Raw genomic sequence first — 27,307 nt, forward strand, 5'->3', positions numbered from 1 at the left:
TAATCCATTAAGCCACTTCATGCTCATAAATATGATTTTTAGATTAAAATTTGTTACGTTTTTCTCTTTAATTAACTATTTTAAATGAATTATTAATAAATTTTTATTTTGTTAAGTGAATTATTAACTTTTAAACAAATTATTAATTTCTATTTTTTGAATGCTACAAATCCATATTAACACATACACACAATATTTGATCCAATAATTTTATTAATAGAGATTGATACAGAAAAGAGTAGCAATTACCAAACAATTTTGACTTTTCTAAAAAAAAAAATCATTGCTGGAAAAATGTAAAAAAATAATGAGAGTATGTGCCTCATCCCCTTCTTTTTTCTTGTCCTCCTGGATCGATCCCTATTTTATATGTTTGATTAGTTAGACTGTGAATGTCCAAACTTTAAAGAAATTTAACCATTTTTATGCATGAAAGTAAAAAATCATTTTTTAGTTTTTCTCTCTAAAACATAGAAAGCACGAAGAATGTTGTTGAAAACAAATGCAAACTAATTATCTGATGTCATTTCAGTAGCATGCTAGGTTTTGTTGCAAATTATTCACAGTGAAATGGGTTTCCGTATTATTCCTAAACAACTTTGTTTTGTTTCTGAATTTTTTTGAGATGAGGATTAATAACTTGTATAATTTAGACTACTGTTCTCATCTTGGGTATTTTTGCACAACGTTTCGGCCAATGTAACCTCCAACCTTCTTCAGGTGTATCTTGTTAAACCCAGGAATTTGTACATAATTTTAAACAGAACTCTTTATTTAATCTACGGGGTAGCATACTCTTGTTCTACAAGGACCCATGACATAACAGATAAAGTACTTGGTAAAATTCAAATCTAAGTGAAACTCTTTTGGTAGCATGCTTTTCTTCCATCAACTATTACTGGGTATATGTCCTAAGTAATTCGCAATTGAGAATTAAACCTTCAATTTCCAGAAGAGAGTAACTTTACAACTAAATTTACCAAATACTTTATTCACTATGCCATGGGTCCTAGTGAATAATTCTAGTATGAATTTTAGGAGCCTTAAACCTATTCTTGTTTCTAGATGTACAATCTTACTAGTTATCGCTATATATCACTATTTATTACCATATATTATTACTCTATAAAATATACAGGGTGTCCACAAAGTCACGCACCAATGTTAATTAAAAAAGTTAAAAAAATTAAAAAAGTTATAGTAGTAACATTTATTCAAATTCAAAGTTCTTTACAAGGATTACAATTGCTCGATATGTTCGCCGTTTGCAGCTATGCACAAGCCAATACGAAATTCAAAGTTTCTCTAGACACGATTCAGTAAATCAGCATCACTATCAATTTGAAGACAAGCATCAATAATACGACTCTTCAGATGATCCAAATCACGAATCTTTGTTGAATAAACAATTTGCTTAATGTGACTCCAGAAATTAAAAAAATTATATTAATATCGGTGCGTGACTTTGTGGCCACCCTATATATTATACTATTTATTACTTACATATATATATATATATATATATATATATATATATATATATATATATATAATTACTAGCGGGAAGGAGGCAGCTTTGCCCGGTTATAAAATATGCTTAAATAAGATATTTAAATTTTTCCAGATTTCATATATATTATTATAGAGTTGTGATTTCAAAAGTTAAAAAAAAAATAAAAAAGCATTTGGGTGCCATCAGCTAGAATTGAAACTGAAAACAAAACTAGCGTTCAAAGCTGGTGATGTTACCACTAATAACGTGACATGCACATGAACTAATTAAAAATTAAAACTAAGATGAATGTACAAAATGTATAATGATTTTTTAAAATTTTCACCCATTTTTGACCCCTTAAAAACTATTTTAATCGGCTAAAGATTCATAAAAGAACAGTCCATAAAAAATCCAATCATTTTAGGCCCCTAGCAATGCTCTGCGACTTTTAGTTTCAGAGGAGATAGAGTTTGAAAATATGGAGACAGATAGACAGACAGACAAGCATATATTCTTTTATATATTAGATTATTTGTAATTAATGATTATCATATTTTTAAACTCTATGCTAGGTCTGCTTAGTAATCAATTATCTTCCCATCATATATGCTGCGGCTTTGAGTTATCTTACTTTCTACCATTCTTCTCTGTCTATAATTTTTACTTTATTCTTTAAGGGTAGATGGTTTCTCTTTTTCCTCCATATGTAATCACCTATACCCGACTTTTCAATCTTTTCATGTATAACACCTGAAGAAGGTCGGAGGTTACATCGGCCGAAACATTGTAAAAAATAACACTCAAGATGAGGACAGTCGTCTGAGGAATTCCAATAATACGTAAAAGTTGAAAAAAAAAGTCATTAATGTTTTTGGCTTTACCAACTTGTTTTGCTGCTTTCAGTGTCATGAGACGAGATCCTTGGACGATAACAGGAAACGCGCTCGCCTCATCCTGCAGGAGAAGCTGGATGATTTCTTTCACGGCGAAAACAGTTTCTCAGCGTTGCAGAAAGCAGAGCAAACCGCAAAGCATGAGAAGAAAAAGAGCAAGTCGCAGAAACGATTGGCAATGAAGAAGGCCTTTAAAGAACAAAAACTTGAATGATTTTTTTTTTAATTGGTTAGAAATGAAAATGAACGGACAATCGGAAAAGCTGTTCTTTTTTATTTTTTTTATGAAAATTGCTCCAGACAAGTCATGAAGCCACTTGATGTAAGGAGCTAAAAAAAACCCAAAAAACTTTAAGGTTAAAAAATTAGTTAATAAAGTGGCAGATGGATAGATTCTGACCCAGAAAACAACAATTTGTCAGAAACATTGCTCATGGAATGTGAGGACTAAAGGACAAGAGGTACTTATGCACTTATTGTATTGTACCATGTTGAAATAATGTTATTATTTAGAAAGCCATTCTTAACATGGAGACGAGGTGTTTTATAATTTCTGTACTTTTAATAATAACAATTTAATAATAGATGAGCATATTTGCTGACAACACCATGCTCTATAACAGGCGTGAGAGGAAAATGAACAAACGTATCCAAGGCAATGGCAAAAACCCAAGATGAAGACCTTCAGTCTAGTGGAATGAGGTCAAAAATGGATCGTAACGTTCAATGCTGCCAAGACTAAGCTCGTTTCCTTTAATAATTACAGGAAACCTTCTCAACCTCCAAACATATACAGGGTGTTCAATAATAACCGTTACAAAGGTTTTTACTTGTATTTAATAAACAAAAAAATTATAATGACAATAATTGAAATGTCTAAAATAATAATATGGTCATGAAAATAAAAACTTTTTTACTCGATATCACCTCCATTAGCATCCACAACTTGCTGCAAACGTTTGGAGAATGCTCTGCAGGAGTCACGAATGATTCGTTTAGGTATTTTCTCCCATTCCTTGGTCAGTTTCTTTTTCAGAGCATCCAAACTGGTGTGGTGTATAGCTGAGACTTTGCTCTCCAAGATTGACCAGATTGCAAAGTCCACTAGGTTCAGATCTGGAGATGATGGAGGCCATTCTTCCTTCGCGATGAAAGCAGGCACATTCTCTGTCAGCCATTCCTGCATCTTTTTCGCTCCATGAGCAGATGCAGAGTCTTGCTGGAATGACCGACGCCTGTTTTTGAAATGCTTTTGTGCCCAGGGCAACAATGCAGACTCAAGAATGGATGTGCGATAATTTTCCTGGTTCAATTTGATGCCATCATCCACAAAAACGAGGAGACTTCTTTCCGTCTCTGTTACGGTTGCCCAGACCATCACTGAGGCGGCACCTTGCCTCAGAGTAACCACCCAAAACTCGACTTCACTTTTACGCAACCAAATCCGATCATTTTGGATGTTAACGTGCTGTTGGACATTGAATTTCTTTTCGTCTCTGAAAATCAAGTTAAGAAGTGTGCTAGCAGTAATGCGAGATAAGATGAGCTCAGCTCTTTGCGCACGTTTCTCGATAGAACTTGCAGATAACAGTTGCTTCTTCTTGTGTTTGTTCGCAGATGTTTGGAGATCAGTGTGGAGAATCGTAGACATCGTTTCGATTGACACTTTACCCTTTTTAGCGAGATTTCTGAGGGATCTTCTTGGGTTCCTCCTAAGCTTCTCTCTTGTGAATTTTACCAGTTTTGGGGTCCTGGCAGAATGAGGCCGACCTTGACCAGGTTGATTAACAATGTCACCAGTTGATTTGAACCATTTAAGTGACCGCCAGACCAACATTCTGTTAATATTTAAGGTCTTTGCTATGTCAGGTGATGTCTTCCCAGATTTGAATAGCTCTACAATGGTGGTTCTTTTTTGTAAATCCTGTGGCATTCTGATCAAAACTAAAATTTCAGTTATAGCTTAGATTTATACACCTGAAAAACATACAAAATAGAGATAATTTGTTAAATATAGAAAATAAAAGAATCTCGTAACAGTAAATTTTGAACACCGTGTATAGTTAAGGATACATTACCTAAAAGTACTTCATTCAAACTCCTCGGCTTAACGTTCACATTGAATACATCAAGAGCATTGCCAAGGCTGCTGCAAAGAAGGTTGGCTCTCTCTACCGTGCTAGAAAGTTATTTACGCCTGAAAGTATCCTGTACCTCCACAAGGCCACCATTCACCCATGTATAGAGTGCTGTTGTCACATTTGGGCTGGTGCGTCTGCTACTAGTTTCTGCTTCCTGGACAGGGTTCAAAAGAGTCACCAACCTGATAGGTCCTGAACTGTCACCTAAGCTTCAACCTTTGCTCTAATCGATGAAATGTTTCATCCCTCTGCTTGTTTTACAAATATTTTAATGGTGAATGCTCTGATGAACTACAATCCTTTTATCCCCTCTACGTAAATATCACCAACAAGCAGCAAAGTTCCACCCCTACACAGTGAGATCCTTAGATGTAAGAAAGCCTTCTACTCTAATATTTTCTTCCCCAGAACTGCTTGACTTTGGCACTCCCTTCCATGTTCCTGCTTTCCCAACTGTACTGAAGTTCAAGTGTAATGTAAACAAACATCTTGCTGCTCAACTCCCTACATAGAATCCCTACAAATTATGTCCCTGATAATGGCCCCCTACATCAAAGTTGCACTGTGACTTGTTTAGGGTGAAAATGTAATAATAAAAAAACATAAATAAGAATAATAAAAAAAAATATTCTAAAATTTGAATTTAATTTAAAAATACGATTTAAAAACAGTGCGGTACAATAAGTGCGTAACCACCGAAAAAAATAAGGGAAGCACGAGTTACGATGTTGCTAAAAGTAATTATTTTATCACATTGGATTGAATTTTTTTTTTTTTTTTTTTACAATTTGCTAAATAGATTTTTTTAGTTTTGTGTTTTATAGCAGAATTCTTCATTTTTTTTTTTTAATCAAGAAAAAACTTGAATAGTGCTTGTCCAGAATCCCTCCTATATTAATAAAAATGAAAACAAAAATAAAAAAATCTGTATTATGTGTGTACCTGTGATGAAAAGCAAACATCATATTCCAAAAATCACACAAAAAATTCATTAAGTAGTCCCCATGTTAAAAATGGCTTTCTAAAATCTTGCAAGTTTGACTTATTTGAAGTTATTTCCCTTGCTTTCAAAATGGCATCATGATATCGTCTCTGTTCATTTAGCCTCAAAATTTGATTTTCTTTATAAAAATAAAACTATTTGATCAATTTACACGATTTTTGGAATATGATGTTTTCATTTCATCACAAGGTACATGCATCATATAACATTTTCTTTACTTATGTTTTTTAATATCAGGATAATTCTGAACAAGCAGCAAATGGATTTCCACTTAATTGCTAGAACCTCTCATGTGAATTCTATGCTTTTTAATCAAAAAAGTTTTTTTTAAATAATCTTTACCTCCTTGTTTTTTCATTGCTATTTGGTTGGATTTTCTTTTTCTTTTTTCTTCCTTTCTAACGCTTTATCTTTCTTTCTACCTTTCCCTTTCCTCTTCCTTTCTTTGTCTTATCTTGCCTTCCTTTTCCCTTTAATGACAATTCTCTCCAAAAACTGAACATGCTAATTTTTGCTGTGAAAGCTAAGACTTCAAATTATTCATGATGAGGGTAAGAAAGTTAGATGACATTTGTCTCATCAAAGAATGACTTCCTGTCTCTTTCCTCCCCACATATGCACTCAATTTCTTTTTCTTTATTTTGACTTTTTAAAATTGAAACTGATTGGAGTTGTTGAAAAAAAAAAAACTCTGCCAAAACAAGAAAATAATCTAAAAAAATTTTTATGTTGTTTGATGAACATATTTTGTAAATTTTTAATTTTTTTTTCCAAGATTGATAATTTATTAAGTAAACATTTTAAAAATTATTTTGTGCATTTTTACAAGAGGCATTCCAAAAGTAATGCTTCCTATTTTTATTCCGCCTGAATGGATCGGAGAGGATTACAAATTGCATTGCTACCACGACTAAACGCATACATTCACGACCTGAAAGTTTCATCTCTTGCTGCAGATATTGACAGTGTGAAATGCTAAGGGAGCAACCCCTGTCAGGGACATGTGTCAGAAGAAGAACTGCATCATTGAATTCCTGTCTAAGTGCATGAGAATGGTGGTAACTAGAGCACAAAATGGTAACTCGTTTTAATGGTATCAATTCCATTTTCATAGCTCTTAAACCTTTTGGGGTAAAAAATGAAAAATAGGAAGTTTTACCTTTGGAATGATCCTCCTATTTATTATCACTAGCACAAGTAGTCTGGGTTTTTTTTTTCCTTTCCGCACACTCATGCAGGGGTTAGGGACTCCAGGTTGGGAAATTCATTTTTTGTGGTCATTGTTTACTTCAGATGCTGGAAAAAATTGAAACTGCAATTATTTTCTTTTTTGTGACGTGGCAGCTTTGATGATAAAAAGAAAACAGTATATTCCAAAAATCACACAAAAAATTGTTCAAGTAGTTTTATTTTTAAGCAAACTTGAGATTTTCAAATGTCCCCATGTTAAAAATGGCTTTCTAAAATCTTGCAAGTTTGACTTACTTGAAGTTATTTCGCTTGCTTTCAAAATGGCATCATGATATCGTCTCTGTTCATTTAGCCACAAAATTTTATTTTCTTTATAAAAATAAAAATACTTGATCAATTTGCATGATTTTTGGAAGATGATGTTTTCATTTCATCACAGGATACATGCATCATATAAAATTTTCTTTGTTTTTTAATATAGGGCTAATTCCGAACAAGCACCAAATGGATTTCCACTTAAATTGCTAGAACCTCTTATGGATGTGAATTCTCTGTTTTTTAGTCAAAACCCATTTTTTAAGAAGAAAAAACTCCGATTTCTGCTAAATTGCTAGAGCTTTACCTCGTTTTTTTTCATCACTATTTGGTTGGATTTTATTTTTCTTTCTTCTTCCTTTCTAACGTTTTATCTTTCTTTCTATTTCCTCTATTGATTATTATATTGTACCCAATATATAGTAGTGATCTAAAAAGTTAAACAAAAATAAAAAATATGACTTGAGTGCCCTCAGCCTAACCCTAACCCCAAAACATTTAGTTTTCAAATGCTATTGACTACCATTTGAGCTAAGGACAGTTGGATATCAAAACTTTAAAAATTAACCAACATAAACATAGAAATGTAGATGTGTGCATGCATACAAGGTACACATTTAGTTAACTTACACTTGCCAAATTCCAATTTTTTTTCAACTTTTACCTCTCAGCAGCTATTTTTACCATCTAAAAATCAAATTGAATTTGTTCCAGAGGTCCAAATCCCCTATATATACAAATATATATATATATATATATATAATATTAATTTTTACTTGAGAGTCACCACTTATCAAAGCCCAAAACCACTCGAGCATAGGGTTAATGAATGAGTGTAGTGTGGTAATCGTTGATGGTGTAAATTGGATAGAATTTGATTATTTATGGGGACGGCTCAAGAAGAACTTATTTACACTGGATTTCAAGGCTACCATTTTATATATTGTATATCAAGTTTCAAGTCTGTAGACTAAAATTTGACAGAGTAGTTTGGTAGAAACTGTTCTGCACAAACAAAAATAGAGGACCAGTCATCAAAGAAGCATTTCTTCATAAAATATCATGCACCATGTGAGAAGCATGCACAGAAGCACAAAAGAATTGTGTGCCAGTGTATGAGTCAGGCGGCAAAAAGTGAACCCGGAACCTTTCGATTGCAAACCAAAAGTCTACCAATGAGCCACATCTATACTGCCCACAGCGATGATAGAGTTTCGCCCAACGGTTATAAAAAAACAAGCCAATAAGTCATTCAGGGGCAGTTAAAAAAGATTGCTCTTGTCATGTGTTACTGCATTTGTGGTCATGTCTCGTGGCGTATCAATTCAACTGTATTGTTTGGGATTGTGTTGATTCGACGGTGTTGTTCAAGATTGTGTTATGTGAATTCAACTGTGTTGTTTGGGATTGTGTGGATGAACTTGTTCCAGGCTGTGCTGTATATACATATTTTTTATTTTTTTGTGAAGCAACAAGCTATTTCAGCCATCATGGCCTTCAACCCAAAGCTCATACCAGCATTTGATGGCAGTAAATCTGGACAGTCAATAGTGGAGTGGTTGGAGAAAGTTGAACTGATGTCAGCTGAGTGCGTCATTCCAATGCAATTGTTGGGCGGTGCATATGCCGTGTACCAGCAATTAAGTGAGGAAAAGTGAGCAGATTTTGACTATAAAAAAAATGCTGTACACAGCGTTTGCTTTGGATCCCTTCTCTGCATGGAAGCAGTTTGCAGCACACTGCCTCCAACCAGGTAATACAGTCAACTTTTTTTTTGCAGAACTATGTAGGTTTGCGATCCTATTTGCTGGCATATCGGATCAATGCCTGCAATGTGCATTCATTGCCGGATTGCCTGAACATGCGAAAGACTTGTTAAGTGCATCCTCTCAGATGGATAACCTAGATATGTCACATGTGCTGGCATGCACTCGGGCCATTTTAAAGAACTACACGGAAGTTCCAGAGCAAGCTGCATTAGCTGCACGATGGACACAAACTGCGTTAGCTGCACGGTTGACACAAATCATACCTCAGGAGATGGATACTTCATGCTGATGTTATAATTTTAATGGACTCAATCATAGGGCAAATACGATGACAACTAGATTGACGAAATGCGAGACCCTCTTCTAGCATGGATGATTGAAGACATTTGTTTGAGAGCAGCTCAGACCTGGTGAAAGCTAACTGGTGTATGTGAAGAAGATGTTACAGTGTGGGTGGACGCTAGTTCCATTGCCGTAGGGACGATTGTGGAAAGCAATGGTTTCGTGGTGAAAGATGCAAGCTGGCTCTGAGCAGTGCATGAGGACAAACATGAATTTAGCTGAGCTTCATGCAGTGCTGTGAGGTGTCAACCTTGCATTGCAGTGGAAAGCCAAAATCATACATTACGAACAGACTCTGCTTGTGTATATCAGTGGATGATTGACACCTTGTCTGGACAGACAAGAGTGCACACCAAAGCAGTGTTGGAAATGTTAATTAGGCATCGCCTCTTCACGCTTCAAGATTTGGCCTTGGAATATTCACTGACAATTGATGTAGGGCTCGTTAAGTCTCATGATAACAGGGCTGACTAACTTATTCGGATACCACAGCGATGGTTAAATGAGATCCGTAAAATGACAGAACCCCAAGAACTTGTGAACAATACGTGTCTCAGATACAGACAATTCATTGGTCTAGTGGGCATCCTGGTGTGAAAAGGACATGGTACTTTGTGAAGTTAGTCAACCCATTAATAACTGAAGCTGAAGTGCTGGCAATGGTTGGGGATCGTAAAGAATGCCAGTCCATACATCCAGCCCCAGCGCATTGAAAGCCAGGTAGGCTTGACGTCCTGGAAATCTGGAGCAGGGTTGCTATGGATATAACACATTTTGGCACTCAGTAGTTCTTGACGTTAATAGACTCTGGCCCTAACTTTTTGCCATTTGGAGGCAGTTGCACCGAAAGGATTCTGCTAGCGTCATTAAATAGTTGGAGAGTATATTCTGTGAAAGGGGACCACCAATCGAATTGTTCACGGATAATGGCGCGGCATTTTGTGGAAAGACATTTGCTGACTTTACACAAATGTGGAGCATGCACATTCGATTTTGGTGCACCCATGTACCCTCCAGAAAGGGAATAATCAAGAAGTCCCATCGCACAATAACGCGCATTGCAGCAAAAACAAGATGCACAATCTTAGAAACGGTGTACTGGTACAACGTCAAACCTAAAGATGACAAGACGACCATGACAGCACATGTGAATGTGCTATACAATTATAAGATCTGTGTCAAAGGTATCAATGAAATGATGGTACCCGATACTACAGTTGCTAATCCATACAAGGAGGGAGATGCGGTTTGGGTGGAGAATCCACGGGGAAGATGTGCGATGCAGTTCGGCACAGGAACGGTGACAAAAATCAATAGCCAATACTCGATCTTAGTTGATGGAACACCACGCCACATAAAGGATGTGCGCCCAGCGTGCCAACATGATTTTATTATCAGTGATGAAATTACCTCATCAGATGACAAAGCCCCACTGCTGTATGAACAACCAGATAAACCAAGCTCCTCAGAAGATGATGCACCCAAGGATCCAGAGCAGAAAGAGGTTTATGATGTGACAGACGAAGGAACCACTGAGGAAGTTCTTGAGCCTGTACCATTAAGGTGAAGTACCAGGAGAAAACGGCTTGCCCAACAGTGTCATTTGTGTGATCTTGAGATCAGGGAGGAGTGTGACAAGCATGCACGGAAGCACTCAAGAAGTGTGTGCTTCCGTGCATGAATCGGGCCTACCTGCGACGAAAAGTGAACCCGGGACCTTTCGATTGCAAATCAAAAGTCTACCAATGAGCTACATCCATCCTATCCACAGCGATGATTGAGTTTCGTCCAACAGCTATAAAAAACAATCCGATAAGGCATTCAGTTGAAAAAGATTGCTCTGGTAACATGTCATGGGTTACTGCATTTGTGATCGTGTCGTGGCATGTTAGTCCAAGGGTATTGTCCGGGATTGTGTCGTGTCGATTCGACGGTGTTGTTCGGGATCGTGTTGTGTCAATTCAGCGGTGTTGTTTGGGATCGTGTTGTGTCGAGTCAACGGTATCAGCTAGAATTGAAACCAAAAGCAAAACTGTAGCATTCAAAGCTGGTGATGTTACCACGGTACCAACGTGACGTGCATATGAACTGATTAAAAATAAACTAAGATGAATGTACAAAATGTATATAACGATTTTTTTCAATTTTGATCCATTTAAAAACTATTTTAACAAGTTAAAGACTCATAAAACAACAGTCCATAAAAAATCCAATCATTTGAGACCCCTAGTGCCGCTCTGTGATTTTTAGGTTATGAGAGCTAGAGTTTGAAAATATGGCGACAGACAGATATGGTGAGTTTTATGAATTCGATTATAAAATCAATCCTCTATTGATTATTATATATAGCAAAGAATAATTTGAAAAAAAAATGACGTTCATCAAATTCCGTCTGTGTTTGTTTACAATATCATGTCAGCTGATATTTGGACTTGACGATCTTAAACATATTCTTTCTTAGGCGAATATTTTACGTTACACCGACCAAGATTACACTGGTGTACCATATATTTTTTTTTTTATCTATAAGAGAAGAAAGACTACTTTTAAGATAGTACTTATCCGATGAATTTCTATATAAAACCTAACTAAGAACACTGTCAGATGTATAAATTACCTTTGTGTGCAATTTACAAAAGATAGGCTCAGCTGTTTTGGAACCTATGAGGAATGCACCCACACACAGAGTGACTTTTACATAAGAGTAGAGATATTAATACATTTGATTTTAATAATTATTTTTATAATTGGAAGATACAATCTATGAAAAAAAAAATATTTGGAAATTTCCTCAACAAAAAAATCTATTTAAAAAAAAAACCCAAAAAACCTGACACTGTACAGATCACTAGATGCCGGAAAGCCTTCTACACTAGTAGTTTTTTACCTCAAACTGTTAGAGTTTAGAATTCCCTCCCGGATTCTTGCTTCCCTGACTGTACTGACATTCAGAAGTTTAAATGTCATGTGAACAGACATCTCGCTGCTCAACTCCCTACATAGAGTAAAGCAAATCCTGCAAAAAAGATAAAACTTTGAAAAAATTGAAATTATATGAAGTATTCAAAACCGGTAAAAGCATTGACGGCTATGACTCTCCGTCTATCTCTCTCTCTTGAGACATTCATGAATTCATTGTTACTCATCATTCAGAACCCCATACTGTTTTCTCAAAAGTGTTTTTGATGTATTGCCACAGCTTTCTTTGCAGTTATACAGACTAGGTTGCAGTTTCTTTTTGTCCGAGCAGTGCCCGTACTAAGTGATTGTCCTGACCGTTGTCCCCAGAGGGATCTTCTGCTCGGCACAATGAGATACAAAACTATTCCTGATTGTTTTCATATTATATCAATCATGACCTCAAATTACCCTGATCAAGTTGGGGGGGGGGAGGCTAAAGTAGGTTCTCGACTTTGCCCGAGGGTCTCCCACAAAATAGTGGCGAGGAGGAGGCACCTTACTTTTTCTTTAACAGTAGCACTGACCCTATTCAATGCGTAGTATCCCCAAATGGTCGCTCATTTTAGTATTGACGAGGCTTATTGTTGGTTGACTTTGGTGGTCTGGCGAGAACCGGTGTGTCAATGTGATTTATTTTATTTTTTATTTTTTTATTACATTTTCAGCCCAAACAAGGCACATTGCCACTTTGATGTAGGAGGTTACTATCAGGGACATAAGCTACAGGGGTACTATGTAGGGAGTTGGGCAGCAAGATGTCGTTTTACGTTACAATCGAACTTCTGCATGTCAGTAAAACTCGGGAAGTAGGGACCCGGAAAGGAATTCCAAAGTCTAACGGTTCTGGGGAAGAAACTACTGGAGTAGAAGGCTTTCTTATCTCTAGCGATCTCCACTGTGAAAGGGTGGGATTTAGCTGCTTGCCGGGTTTGTCTGGGGTATTTACGTCAAGGGGGTACAAGTGCTTGCAGTTCATCAGAGCATTCACCATTAAAATACTTGTAGAACAGGTAGAGGGATGCAACATTTCATCGATGGGACAGAGGCTGAACTTAGATGACAGTTCAGAACCTATCAGGTTGGTGACTCTCTTTTGAACCTTGTCTAGGAGTGAGAGACTAGTAGCAGATACCCCAGCCCAAATGTGATAACAATATTCCATACATGGGCGAATGATGGCCTTATAGAGGTATAGGATACTTTAGGGCGTTAATAGCTTTCTAACACGGTAGAGAGAACCTACCTTCTTCGCAGCAGTCCTGGCAATGCTCTCAATGTAATTGTTCTAACTCATGTTTCCTGTGAACGTTAGGCCCAGGAGTTTAAAAGAAGTACTTTCAGATAAAGAGTCTTTGGCCATTGCTATTGGTGGTAGAGAAGGTTTCTTGTAATTATTGAAGGAAACAGGTTTAGTCTTGGCAACATTGAATGAGACCATCCATTTTTGTCTCCATTCCACTACAGATTGGAGGTCATCCTTTAGTGTTTCTGCCATTTCTTTAGATATGTGTTCATTTGTTTTCCTGTCACATCTGTTATAGAGTGTGGTGTCATCAGCATATATACCCATCTCAGAGACAATTTTATCAGGGAGGTCATTTATAAATATTAGGAATAATAAAGGTCCAAGGATAGACCCCTGAGGCACTCCTGCATTTATATCATATTGTTAGATGTATGACCATTGAGGACAACCTGAATTTTTCTTTTATTTAAGAAGGATTTAATTATGTTAAGTATTCGTCCAGTGATACCGTATGATCTGATTTTCCTGAAAAGACCTTCATGCCATACTCTGTCAAAAGCCTTAGATATATCTAGAGTTACCACTCTACCCCCCCCCCCCCCGCTTTGTCTAGTGAATGGTATATACATTCAGAGATTACAGTTAGGATGTCTGCTGTGGAACGGGCTTGCCTAAATCCATATTGTTGGTTGGTCAGAAGTTTAGCATCTGTAAGGCTTGGTTAATTATGGACTCAAATATTTTGGCGAAAAGTGGGAGGAGGCTAATGGGGCGATAATTTAATGGGTCAGTTCTTTTGCCAAAATTCTTGAAAATCAGTACCACAGAAGTAGTTTTCCAGCAGGCAGGAAAGCAAGATTCATTAAGGCATTTGTTATAAAGTTTGGAGAGAACTGGAGCTACTTCGGCGGGGCACATTTTTAATAGCACAGCTGGGATGAGAGCAGGTCCACATGCTTTTGAAGTGTCAAGATTTTTTATGATAGCATGCACCTGAGAAGGGGTGATTTTCAGATCGTCTAGTGTGGCGTCTGTCCGCAAAGGAAAGTCAGGCAGGGGATGGTTAGCAGGGTTCAGTGTGGAGTTGGAGGCCAAACGACTGGCAAGCATGTTAGCCTTCTTGGTTGCTGAGCAAACAACCTCATGATTGTGGGGGAATAGTTGATTGCTTATTATTTACTTACTATTATGCTGTCAACCATTAAAATACTTTCAATAAAATACTTGACATGAAATATAAGAATAGAATAATTAAAAATATTAAATAGTAGCCTGGGTGCCCGGCGTTGCCCAGGTGTTTGCAGTTGTGTGTTGAGCAAAAAAAAAAAAAGTTGTAGTAGACAGGCAGTCTCGGACCTGTGACGCGCAGGCGGAAAAGAGTGTGGAGGTGTGTGTAAGGGTGTTGGTTGAGCAAAAAAAAAAGTTTTGGTGAAGGCAAAATGTCAAGATGTTCAGATCATATTTTTATGGCAAAAAAATGTTTCGATAAAAAATGGAGTTGGGCAGCAAGATGTCTGTTCACATTACACTTCTGCATGTCAGTACAGTCAGGAAAAGCAGGAGCCCTAGAGGAAATTCCAAAGTCTAGCAGTTTGAGGTAAAAAGCTATTTGAGTAGAAGGCTTTCCAGCATCTAGGGATCTCTACAGCGTAGGGGGTGGGATTTTGCTGCTTGTTAGGGGTATTTATGTTGAGGGGGTACTAGTGCTTTGAGTTTGTCCAAGCACTTTCCATTAAAGTACATTTCAGCAATGAGGCAGAGGTTGGAGTTTGACTGACAGTGCCAAGGAGGAGAGACTCGTGGTAAATGCACCATCCCAGATGTGGCAACAATACTCCATGCATAAGCGAATAGTGGCTTCGTAGAGATACAGAATATACTCAGGTGTGAGTAACCGTCTAGCACAGTAGATAGAGCTGACTTTCCTCGCAGAAACCATGGGAATTGCCTCAATGTGTTTGTTCCAATTCATGTTGTATGGGAATGTTAAGCTTGTAAGCACGAGGCAAGTACTTCCAGGCAGTGTATCATTAGCAATGGAAATCGGTGGTTGAGAAGGTTTCCTGTAATTATTAATGGAAATTAGCTTAGTCTTAGCAGCATTGAATGTTACCATTTATTATATTATGTCATAGGTCTTAAGCAAGAATAGCCTAGCACCGCCCATCCTTTGCAGGGCTTCTGAGTACATACAACACTTGGTATTATAGCAAATGGTCACACATTTAGGGTCCTAGATATGACCTTAAACTCTATCCGATGGTGAGGCCCCAGCTTGCAGGCTTTGGGGAGTGTGGAGCCACCCTTTAGTTGCCATTGCTCCCAGGTCCACTCTGACCTGGAGTGGTAGTACCTGTTAAATAACCTGAAAAGGGTTGATATGCCGTAAAACAAAAACAACCAATCAACCATATTATTTCAGATGTCTTAAGCAAGAATAACCTGGCACCGCCCACCCCTTGCAGGGCTTCCGAGTACATACAACACTTGGTATTATAGCAAATGGGCACTCATTTAAGGTCCTGGATATGACCTTAAACTATATCCGATGGTGAGGCCCCAGCTTGTGGGCCTTGGGGAGTGTAGAGCCACCCTTTAATTGCCATTGCTACCCGGAGTGGTAGTACCTGTTAGAGTCCCACCTATGGGTTAAATAGAAACCGACTTGAAAAAAATATATATATATATATTCTATTAAAAAAATTTTTTTCGAAATAACTGGATTTGGCATTAAATTATCTGAAAAGGGTCGATATGCCGTAAAACAACCAACCAACAACAACACTCATTTAGTATTGACTAGATTGAACATTGCTTAACTTTAGTCAAATAATGGGAACTAGTGTGTCAATGTTATTATGGCATATTTTTGGGTAGATAGGCAAATAATTAAAAACATTGGTTTTTTTGGTTATTTTTTTTTTTTTTTTACTAAAATATGGTGTTAAGTAAAAGTAACAGTTTCTACACCATGATGATGATGATGATGATCATCATCATCATCATCATGTACATAATGATATGTTTGAAAACTTTAAGAAATTGAATTCCAAACTAACCTATCTCTGGTCAGATCTTTATTTATCCCTTTTTCTTTTGTTGTATAGCAGAGATATATATATATATATATATTATATATATATGATCCAAGGTTATTATTTTCCAGAGGTAAAGTGACCAGTGAAGTTTAATGAGGTTAATACAAGAGTGCTCAATACTGAAGTAGAGCAAGGTATACTTTCTATTTGTTTTTACATAAACAGTAATATCTTGCTACACAGTCATGGGCATGTTTCGGTCAGCCAGTTTCTAGTAACTCGAAACCTTTTCAGGCGATACACGAAAGCAAAGTTTGCAAACTTTGCTGTCGTATAAGCTGTATCGCCTGAAAAGGTCTCTAGTTACTGGTAACTAGCTGACAGAAACATGCTCATGATTGTGTAGCAACATATTATTGCTTATGTAAAAACAAAAAGAAAGTATATATATATATATATATATATATATATATATATATATATATTAGTGATGGGACGATGTCAAAATTTTTCTTGATTCTGTACTGAATTACCGATTCTGATTCTTTATAAATCTCTAAATATTTAACTATAAAATCGGTATTTTGTCCTGATTGCCATAATTATTTTTACATATATTCCGATAACAAAAAAATTCTTTTAATTATTTTTTTTTTTTATTTGATTTTGTTTTTTTTAAAAAAAAAGTCTTCCACTGCGGGTAGTAATTAATAATACAATAATAAATATTTATTGATTTAAACTTCCAAGTAAAACTAAAATCTATACATCACCCCATCCTCCTTGTACAGGTGTTGATTGGTTGTTTTTGTTTTATGGCATATCAACCCTTTTCAGGTTATTTAATGCCGAATCTAGTTATTTGGAAGAAAAAATTTTGTAATAGAATTTCTTTTTTTTTTTTTTCAAATTGGTTTCTATTTAACCCATAGTTGGGACCCTAACAGGTACTACTACTCCGGGTCAGAGTGGACCTGGGAGTAATGGCAATTAAGGGGTGGCTCCACACTTCCCAAAGCCCGCAAGATGGGGCCTCACCATCAGATATAGTTTAAGGTCATATCCAGGACCTCGTACAGGTGTGATTTTACGTTTGAGAAAATATATGCACATTTAATGTATTTTAAAACTTAATGTTGACCCAAATTATCTCACGTTGTTTTCAGTATTATCGGTCTCATTTGATGCCAGTAAGTGTACTGACCAAAAAATCAGATTTTTATCACACACGAACGAATCACAGACGAAGAATTCACACTGTTTCAGCGCAGACAATCTCACATCAAGACAAAATGGAATATTTTCACCCGGTGCATGACAGGTGAGTATCTTGATGCTTGATCAAAATCGATTTATCTGTACTCGATGACTCCTTGTATGTCAGCAGCATTCAACCTAGGTGGGTTGAACTGGATTCCTCTGAAGGGGTAAGTGTCAAGGGGATATTAAATCCACAAGCGACCCCCAGTCAAATGTATATCGCCGGCAGGGGAAATGACAATGTTAGGATTTTGCAGTTCTTGAGGACATTGCCAAGGTTGCTGCAAAGAAAGTGGGCTCCCTTTACCATGCTAGAAAATTACTCACACAAGAGAGTATTCTATATCTTTACAAAGTCACAATTCACCCATGCATGGCAACACAAGCTGGTGTCGGTTGCACAACTTCTTCATCCTGCCAATATCAAGTGCAGAAAAGATTGGGTTCATGAGATGGTGGAGGAGTGAGGACCTATAACCTTTTGGACCAATGTCATTTTCTCTGATGAGCCACGATTTATATTATTTCCTGACAGTGAAGGGTATGGGTATGGAGGACCTTTGGGGCATATTAAACCGAAACTTTCGCAAAAAAAAAAGGAAGCCATCTTTTAAGTCTGTCTTTTAGTATTATTGTGTCAGACATGGCAAGAAATTCCTCAAAATGATATTCGTCAACTGATCAATGCCCTGCCCAGCAGGATTCTAGCATTAAAAATGGCAAAGGGAATGTTAACCAAGTATTAGTTATTAAATTTGTGACCTTTTATTTTTTATTTTATTTTATAAATTGTATGTTTATTGAAATAAACTGTTTCTATGGGTTTCTATTCTTTTCATACATGTCTGTGTATATTGTTGTTATATATTATTTATATTTATGTATATATTTATATTTATGTATATATTTATATGTATGTATATATTTATATGTATGTATATATTTATATTTATGTATATATTTATATGTATGTATATATTTATATGTATGTATATATTTATATGTATGTATATATTTATGTGTATGTATATAGTTATATTTATGTATATATTTATATTTATGTATATATTTATATGTATGTATATATTTATATGTATGTATATATTTATATGTATGTATATATTTATATGTATGTATATATTTATGTGTATGTATATATTTATATTTATGCATATATTTATATGTATGTATATATTTATATGTATGTATATATTTATATTTATGTATATATTTATATGTATGTATATATTTATGTGTATATTTATATGTATGTATATATTTATGTGTATGTATATATTTATGTGTATGTATATATTTATGTGTATATTTATATTTATATGTATGTATATATTTATATGTATGTATATATTTATATTTATGTATATATTTATATTTATGTATATATTTATATGTATGTATATATTTATATGTATGTATATATTTATATGTATGTATATATTTATATGTATGTATATATTTATATTTATGTATATATTTATGTGTATATTTATATTTATGTGTATATTTATATGTATGTATATATTTATATGTATGTATATATTTATATTTATGTATATATTTATGTGTATATTTATATGTATGTATATATTTATATGTATGTATATATTTATATGTATGTATATATTTATATTTATGTGTATATTTATATTTATGTATATATTTATATTTATGTGTATATTTATATTTATGTGTATATTTATATTTATGTGTATATTTATATTTATGTATATATTTATATGTATGTATATATTTATATGTATGTGTATATTTATATGTATGTATATATTTATATGTATGTATATATTTATATGTATGTATATATTTATATTTATGTGTATATTTATATTTATGTGTATATATATATTTATATGTATGTATATATTTATATTTATGTGTATATTTATATGTATGTATATATTTATATGTATGTATATATTTATATGTATGTATATATTTATATGTATTTATATATTTATATGTATGTATATATTTATATTTATGTGTATATTTATATGTATGTATATATTTATATTTATGTATATATTTATGTGTATATTTATATGTATGTATATATTTATATGTATGTATATATTTATATGTATGTATATATTTATATTTATGTATATATTTATATTTATGTATATATTTATGTGTATATTTATATGTATGTGTATATTTATATTTATGCGTATATTTATGTGTTTGATTTTGTTTTTATCTTTTTTTAAATTTTAGATTTAATGGACTGACGATAAACTCTAATCAAATTAATCCCTTGAATGAAAAAGAATTTGAAAAAAACTTATCAAGTAAGATTTTGTAAATATATTTTTCTATTTATTAGAACTATTTTTTGATTTTCCTATGATTATCAGGATTTCCTATTATTTTTCCTATAATTATTACGATTTCTTATTACTTTTCTGTAGAAAAAAGGTTGCAGAGAAGAGAAAAGGGCATCACCTACTAGATTTCGAAGTCGGTTTTGAACTTTATCGAGGCTGGATAGGTGCGCCGAAATGCAACATCCATAAGTGAAAGCCATTCTATGGAACCGATTGCATTCGGACTTGGCATACCGAGGTCATCAGTTCATAGTATTATATATTTCACCACCACCACCATCTTCTTCGTTCTCTTTTTCTTCTTTTTCCTCCTCCTCCCCCTTTTAATAAAATAAAAATCATATGACTCAGAATCAAGTGCATGTTTGTTACCATTTAGAGTCTGCTGTTGGCATTGGTTTCCCCAATTCTTTCCAGAATTGGATTATTACAGGACGGACCACATGAAGGTTGCCAACATCTATAAGTCAAAATGGTGCTACGGAATTGACTGGGTTCGAATTTGGCACAGCCGAGTCATCAGACTATATTATTGTACACTTCATCATCATCACTGTAATGTTACACAGGCATTAATACATGTAAATCCCACATGCTTGTCGCAGAGTATGTCACAAGGAACATAGCACAAGTAATAACCCAACTCCTTTTTCTTTTGTAAATATGACATTTATTTCCTCATTCTCTTCCATGTGTAACTTCTCGTTATGGCCGTGACGTCACCCATGACTCTCACATGATCGTCTCCTTTTTATAGTTTCTTTTCTTTTTTGTTTTTCTTTTGTTTTTCTTTTCTTTTTCTTTTCTGCGATGTCATTTTGTATGCTCTGTTACACTATCACCACTTTTCCCCTGTTTCATTCTTCATCTTCTTTGTCTCCTTCTTTTTCTTCATCGTCTTCTTCTTCTTTGTCTTCTTTTTCTTTTTACTTTTTTGAGAAGTAGAAGAAGAGGAGTAAAAACTCGTCTTCTTCTTCTTCTTCTTCTTCTTCTCAAAAAAGTAAATTCCCATGAATCAACATTCCATGCATATTTTTGACTGCTTTGAATCTGTTGTTGAAATTGGTTTCCCCGATTCTTTCTAGAATCAGGTATTCACAGGAGAGACCACGTGAAGGTTGCCAACATTCATAATCATACTTTGAAACCAACAAGGTTCGAACTTGGCACACCTAGGTCATCAGCATGCGATGTTATCAACCTCACCACCGTCAACTCCGATTGTTTAAATTTTGTTTTGTTTGAATTGAATACTTAAGGTTGTAAAAGTGGACTTATGAAATTGAGTGAATTCAAACTTGCCACACCCAGCTTGTAAGTCATTTACTTCTACTGTATACTGACGGAGTATATATTATGTAAATGTGTGTCTTGTATATATATATATATATATATATATATATATATATATATATATATATATATATACATACAGGTCTCTAAATTTGTGTATCGTGTATTGATATAAAATGTTCTTCTAATGAATGTGTGTATACAGAGTTTATATACATTTGTATATACGTGTTACAATCATCTGTATAACGTGTCTATGTACGTGTTACAGTCAATTATTTGACATGTGTAAATATGTGTTACAGTCATCTATTTGACATGTGTAAATATGTGTTACAGTCAATTATTTGACATGTGTAAATATGTGTTACAGTCATCTATTTGACATGTGTAAATATGTGTTACAGTCATCTATATGATGTGTGTAAATATGTGTTACAGTCATCTATATGATGTGTGTAAATACGTGTCACAGTCATCTATTTGACGTGTGTAAATATGTGTTACAGTCATCTATTTGACGTGTGTATATACGTGTGTTCATCTAATCTAGTTTTTGCTATTGTTCGTTAGATTGATGCATGCCTAACACTTACGAGAATGTTATACAGTTCAACAATGGACATATAACATTTACAACAGAAAGGGATGAATAACAGTTGTTCCGGGGCTTGAAAATCGGGCCAATCAGGGAAACATACCTGAACTGTCTTTGATCTTGTTTGACAGATCCTCGTAAAAGCTGCAACGAAGACTCGTACAACTCAAAGTCCTGATGCTACTTACAGCAGCTTTATTTACAAATGTTTCCTCCATTGGAAAGCTCAATATTTCTGATCCCCTCAATCGGAAGCCATCCCCGTTCATGGTCTGTTTGTCTCCCCCTGACTACCAGCTCGGTCTGCTCTCTCTCACTCCCGACTCTTGACTAAAAAACATGATACGGGTTTTTCAAGCGTTACCCTAAATCCACATCAGACTCTAGAGATCAAACCTATTTTTAAATAGGTAAACACTCGTCTAGCTGAAACCACTGTCATTAATTTTCCCCACTCTTTATCTGTGCCTAAATCAAAACGTAGATTCCATGAACAAAGCTTCTTTCTTAGAAGTGGACGCCTGTGGAACTCTCTTCTGTTTGCCTGTTTCTCACCTGACTACAACTTGGATGTCTTCAAGTCCAACATAAACAAATTCCTGATGAACCGCCCTCTTAAGTAAGACACTTTATCACATCTCCAATAGTAACGAGTACTACGATACTATCCCATTGATTACTGTACACGCAATAACCCTTATCCCCGAGTGGCTTCTGGGCCTTGATAAATGGTAACTTCCATGTAAAAAAAAAAAAAAAAATTACTGTTTATGTTCTAAAATTCTTTTCTATTAAAAAATTTTAACATGAATGATTTTATCTGTGAATATTTATTTCGCTGTGATAGCATTCTTTCTGACATTTTATTTTTACAAATATTATAACAATCATCGACCAGCACATCTTCGGCGTTGCCTTGCCAATATCTAACCTATCTTCATAACAAACTCCCTACACTCAAGTACAGTGACCATTTCAACTTATACTAGCATAGAAAGCTGAACCCCTTTCTATAAATTGAACAAGTATTTTTTAATGTTTTTTTTATATATAATCTAAAATACCTTTTTCAAAAAAATTTAATATCATACATTTTTTTTTTTTTTTTTTGCAGACGTGGGGGTATGTTATGTTGTTATGTTGTTCATATAAATTCTGTGGCTATCAATTCATGAATTGTACTTTTTTTTCTTTCATAGAATCATTGGTAGGATGGAAAATAGCCGGTTACCGCGCCATTTGGGTGAAAGTTTCGCACAGCCATTCTTCACTCATCCCGATTTGTACAAAAGTAAGCAATCATTTCTGCAACGGTTTCTTTTTTCTTCTTTTTTTCTTTTTCCTTTTCTTTTCTTTTCTTTTTTCCTTTTTTCTTTTTTCTTTTCTTTTCTTTTTTTCTTTTTTTTCTTCACTCATCCCGATTTGTACAAAAGTAAGCAATCATTTGTGCAACGTTTTCATTTTTTTTCTTTTTTACTTTTCTTTTTTTTCTTTTTACTTTTTTTTCTTTTCTTCTTTTTTTTCTTTTCTTCTTTTTTTTCTTTCTTTTTTCTTTTTTTTGGTGTCGACAAATGGACATGCATGTGTGTGTCCACTGGAAAGGCCATGATTGTTAGCTTTTTGCATTGATACAATTTTCCCTGAAAGGCGAATTTTAAAAAAAACTCACATCAATTGTGCTGTGACGAGTGCAAAAAATTTTACTGAGATTTTTAATGGCAGTTTTTAATGGTCATTTTTAATGGCCATTTTTCATTCTAATGAATCGCCAATTATCTATGGACTGGTTTTTCTGTGCTGCTGGGACGTCTCTTGAAAGGCTGTTACACACTGGCACGGCAACCAATTTTGATTGGCTCCACACTTTCTTTTTCGCTACATCTTCTCTCTCACAAACATGATATTGTTAGTCTCAGTCTTTTTTTATATAAATACTATAATGGCATGTATTCTTCAGAATTGTCTGATCTATTTTTCCCTGCTTCCTTTGTTTCAGCTCGTTTGACTTGTTGGTCTAGTGGTCTTCATTAATTTGTTGTTTTGATACTTTATTGTAATGCAGTTTCTTATTTCAGGAACATCTTTCCACAAACTGCGGCTTGTAGAAGTCTGTTTTTGCTGATTGTATTCCTGGTATTTTCAAGACTAACGTCATAGACAGTTCCTGTCTTTGCGATAATCATCTTTCGTTTTTGTTAGTTCCTTACAGCAAGTGGATTCATACTTTGTCAGGAGCAATTTCCATAGTCAACAGTCTCTGCATGGGTAATGGTGTGATGCAGTGGCATGACAATCAATTTTGTAATTTGATCAGCTCCACTCTTTCTTCACTGCAACCTCTCTTTCACAGACATGATGTTGCTAGTCTCAGTCTTTTTTTTATAAATGCTATTATGGCATGCATTCTTCAAAATTGTATGATCTATTTCCTGCTTCCTTTGTTTCAGCTCGTTTGACTCGTTGGTCTAGTTCCAGGTGTCATTAGACGTCTCTTGATAATTAAGTATCTAGACAGTGATCGTTATTGCTGAAATTGAATGCTGTTAGTTCAAAGTTGTTGCTCGATTCTGTCACTGCTGCAATAAAGAATACTCCCTTCAACAACCACCACAACTCCAGTTTAAAAACAATTAAGATATAACCTAATAGTTTACCAGGAAGAATTACTTGGTTTGTCCTTGCTGTAAGGACATCAGCTCTTCAGACACTCAACATGATAGGCACATCCCCTTTAGATCAGGGGTTCATATATTGTCTGCTATGTCTGCTTGATGGGTCTTGTGTCGAGTTTTCAGCATCATTACTGGCAATATTTTCTACGTCATTAATTCTCTCCTGAGAATTAATTATCTATACTGGAACCTTTGATGCCAGAATTGAATGCTGTATGAAATTAGAGAACAATGCATGTTTTTTTGTTTTTTTTGTCACACTTCCAAACATTTTGCGACGACTGTCAATGGATTCCAAGTTTCAACTTTATTACAAATCTTCCTATGTTGTAAAACGAGAAAGAGAAAGAAAGAAAGGGGGAGACCTGACATTGCTCGGGATTGAATGAAGATCAATGAATGTTTCACACTCCCATATTTTTATTGTCATCGAAATCAATGAAATCAGTTTTCAATCAAATTGATTGATTCCTTACTCTAGTTGGAGACCCATCGCAGTGCACTAGGAGGAAGTTTCACATGCTTCCCTGCTGGAAACAATACATTATAGTTTAAATTGCACTGTAGAGAACTTACTGTTGATTTTAGAAATTTTTTTTATATGCTATGGCTTGGAAGTTTAAAATGCAAAAGTCAAATATCATGGTTCAATGGTGCTTTAAACATTTCTAATGTTTTGTATTAATTAATATATATATATGCGTACTTTACCACCAGGAAACGCCGGGCAGCATGCTAGTATATATATATATAAGTGAGAATGTGTTTGTGTGTGTGTGGATAATTCTCAATCTATATAGAATTTTTCATATACAGACCTGAGATTTGGTATATAGGGTATTCAGACACGTTGAAAACTTTTTAATTGGCTTTCATCCTGAAAAAAAGGGCAACTAAGAGATCAGAATTAAAAAATTGATACGTGGGGGGGGGCTGAATTTTTATCTGTTTGTCAACTATTTCATGAATTCATGAATGTGCATGCGTGAATCATTTACGTGACAGATTCTTTGTGTTAAGAATGAATAGATCTGAAAACACTTTTTAAAGTATGAGTCAAGTTGGTCTAATGGTTATCATACTTGACTCACTATTTTTAGATTTTGGATTTTATCTCAGCTTGAGTAACATAATACTTGCATGCACATGTCTCAGTTTCTGTATGAATTAAAATATAATATTTATGCGTATTTTATAACTGGGCAATGCTGGGTGGCCTGCTAGCATATATATATATATATATATATATATATATATATATACGAGCAAACAGTTAATAAAACATGTTAAAAAAACACTTTGAAATGAGTTAAAAATATATTTAATCTGAAAAAGAAACCCTAGATAAGTGGATAGTCCTTAATCCGCGGAGTTTCGAAGAAATACTTTCCTTCTCATCAGAGGGTAGGAATTAGCAAAATGCAGGATCGGATTTTGCATGCAAAAGTATTTGATGAAACAACAAGTAAGTCAAAGATCTTACTTGAAAACAAAAAAAGTGAAGCAGAGGGAATATGGTGAAGAAAAAGGTGATTACACATGAATGGATAGTCTGGTGGAAGATAAAAAATCCAGTGACGGTAAAATCCAAATGTAAAACTTCAAGAAAGTTAAAATTTTAATTTTACCATCTTGGATCATTTTGGTAAATTTAATTGTAATTTTTATTTTATATATATATATATATATATATATATATATATATATATATATAATGTGTGTGTGTGGAAGAGCATAAGAAGGCTATAGCAATGCAGGGAACAAGAATTTATTTACCAGAAATGCTTCAACCAAATTACCATTGCCTCATATATATTTCTTAAAGATACCACTTTACACTCATAATGTTACTAATTTTCAAAATATTAGGCTTTATTGGTAACAACTTGCATACAATTGTTTCAGCCCAAGCTACCTGTATATACATTAAGGGGATATAGCAGGCAAATACACTTTGCTATAAAATATTGATAATGTTTGCTTGACGCATTACATATATGTTGTGGATAAAAAAAAAAGGAATGAATACCTACAATATTTATAGAAGAGTTTTTTTCATGGGATGTAGAAACTTTGGAAAATTGGATTTTCTATGCACTGATGAGCTTGCCCAGTTGTGCAGAATTAGAATTAATTGACTATTATATACTCATATGCCAATATTGAGGTCCAAAAAAAGTGCACGCAAGCTGTTACCAATAAAAGCCTAACATTTTGAAAATAGGCAACAATATGAGTTTCTATTCTTTGTAAAGTGGTAATTTTAAGAAATAATTATAGCTCTAGTATTGCACTATTGAGCTATCTTAATGAGAACTTTGTGTAATTTACTTATATGCAATTACTATCCGAAACAGTAAAATTGCATTTTATAATTATAAATAATAATTATTCTTTATGCCTACCATCACTAGTGTTTCATGCTTTTACAATCGTCAGTGTAGAAGGTGACAATTCCTGCCAATCCGGAGATACAAAGCCATCCACAAAACCACCTTTGACTTCATTTGCTAAGCTTTTACCTCTGAGCCACCAAACAATTGTCACACGAATAAAGGGAATTAACAGCTTATATTAACACCAAATTTGGGCGTAGACTGTCTAGAGTTTTCAAATGAGCGGAAGTCATTAACACTAGTTGACTGATTTTAGTTTTTATTTCGCAGTCAGTGCCCATCCTTAAATATTCTTATATTCTTATTATAAATAATTATTAAACAGATC

General features: G+C 34.5%; 1 protein-coding gene across 6 annotated transcripts in view; it reads left to right on the top strand.

Moving 5' to 3' along the window:
• The window catches only part of LOC145259743 (uncharacterized), a 66,219-nt gene that overhangs the window by 22,239 nt on the left and 16,673 nt on the right, over positions 1-27,307 (top strand). For 5 of the 6 annotated variants that reach the window (XM_080117444.1, XM_080117447.1, XM_080117442.1 and 2 more), the window contains exons 3-5: positions 17,561-17,715; positions 19,911-19,984; positions 23,111-23,202. In XM_080117444.1, the coding sequence (XP_079973570.1) occupies positions 17,561-17,715; positions 19,911-19,984; positions 23,111-23,202 (321 nt within the window). Of the gene's footprint in view, positions 1-2,617; positions 2,850-17,560; positions 17,716-19,910; positions 19,985-23,110; positions 23,203-27,307 lie in introns of those variants that run through there. The other variant, XM_080117446.1, reaches the window with a different exon arrangement.

Source organism: Euprymna scolopes, chromosome 35 (genome assembly GCF_053919585.1).
Source record: "Euprymna scolopes isolate OS-2025 chromosome 35, ASM5391958v1, whole genome shotgun sequence".
Taxonomy (NCBI): Eukaryota; Metazoa; Mollusca; class Cephalopoda; order Sepiida; family Sepiolidae; genus Euprymna; species Euprymna scolopes.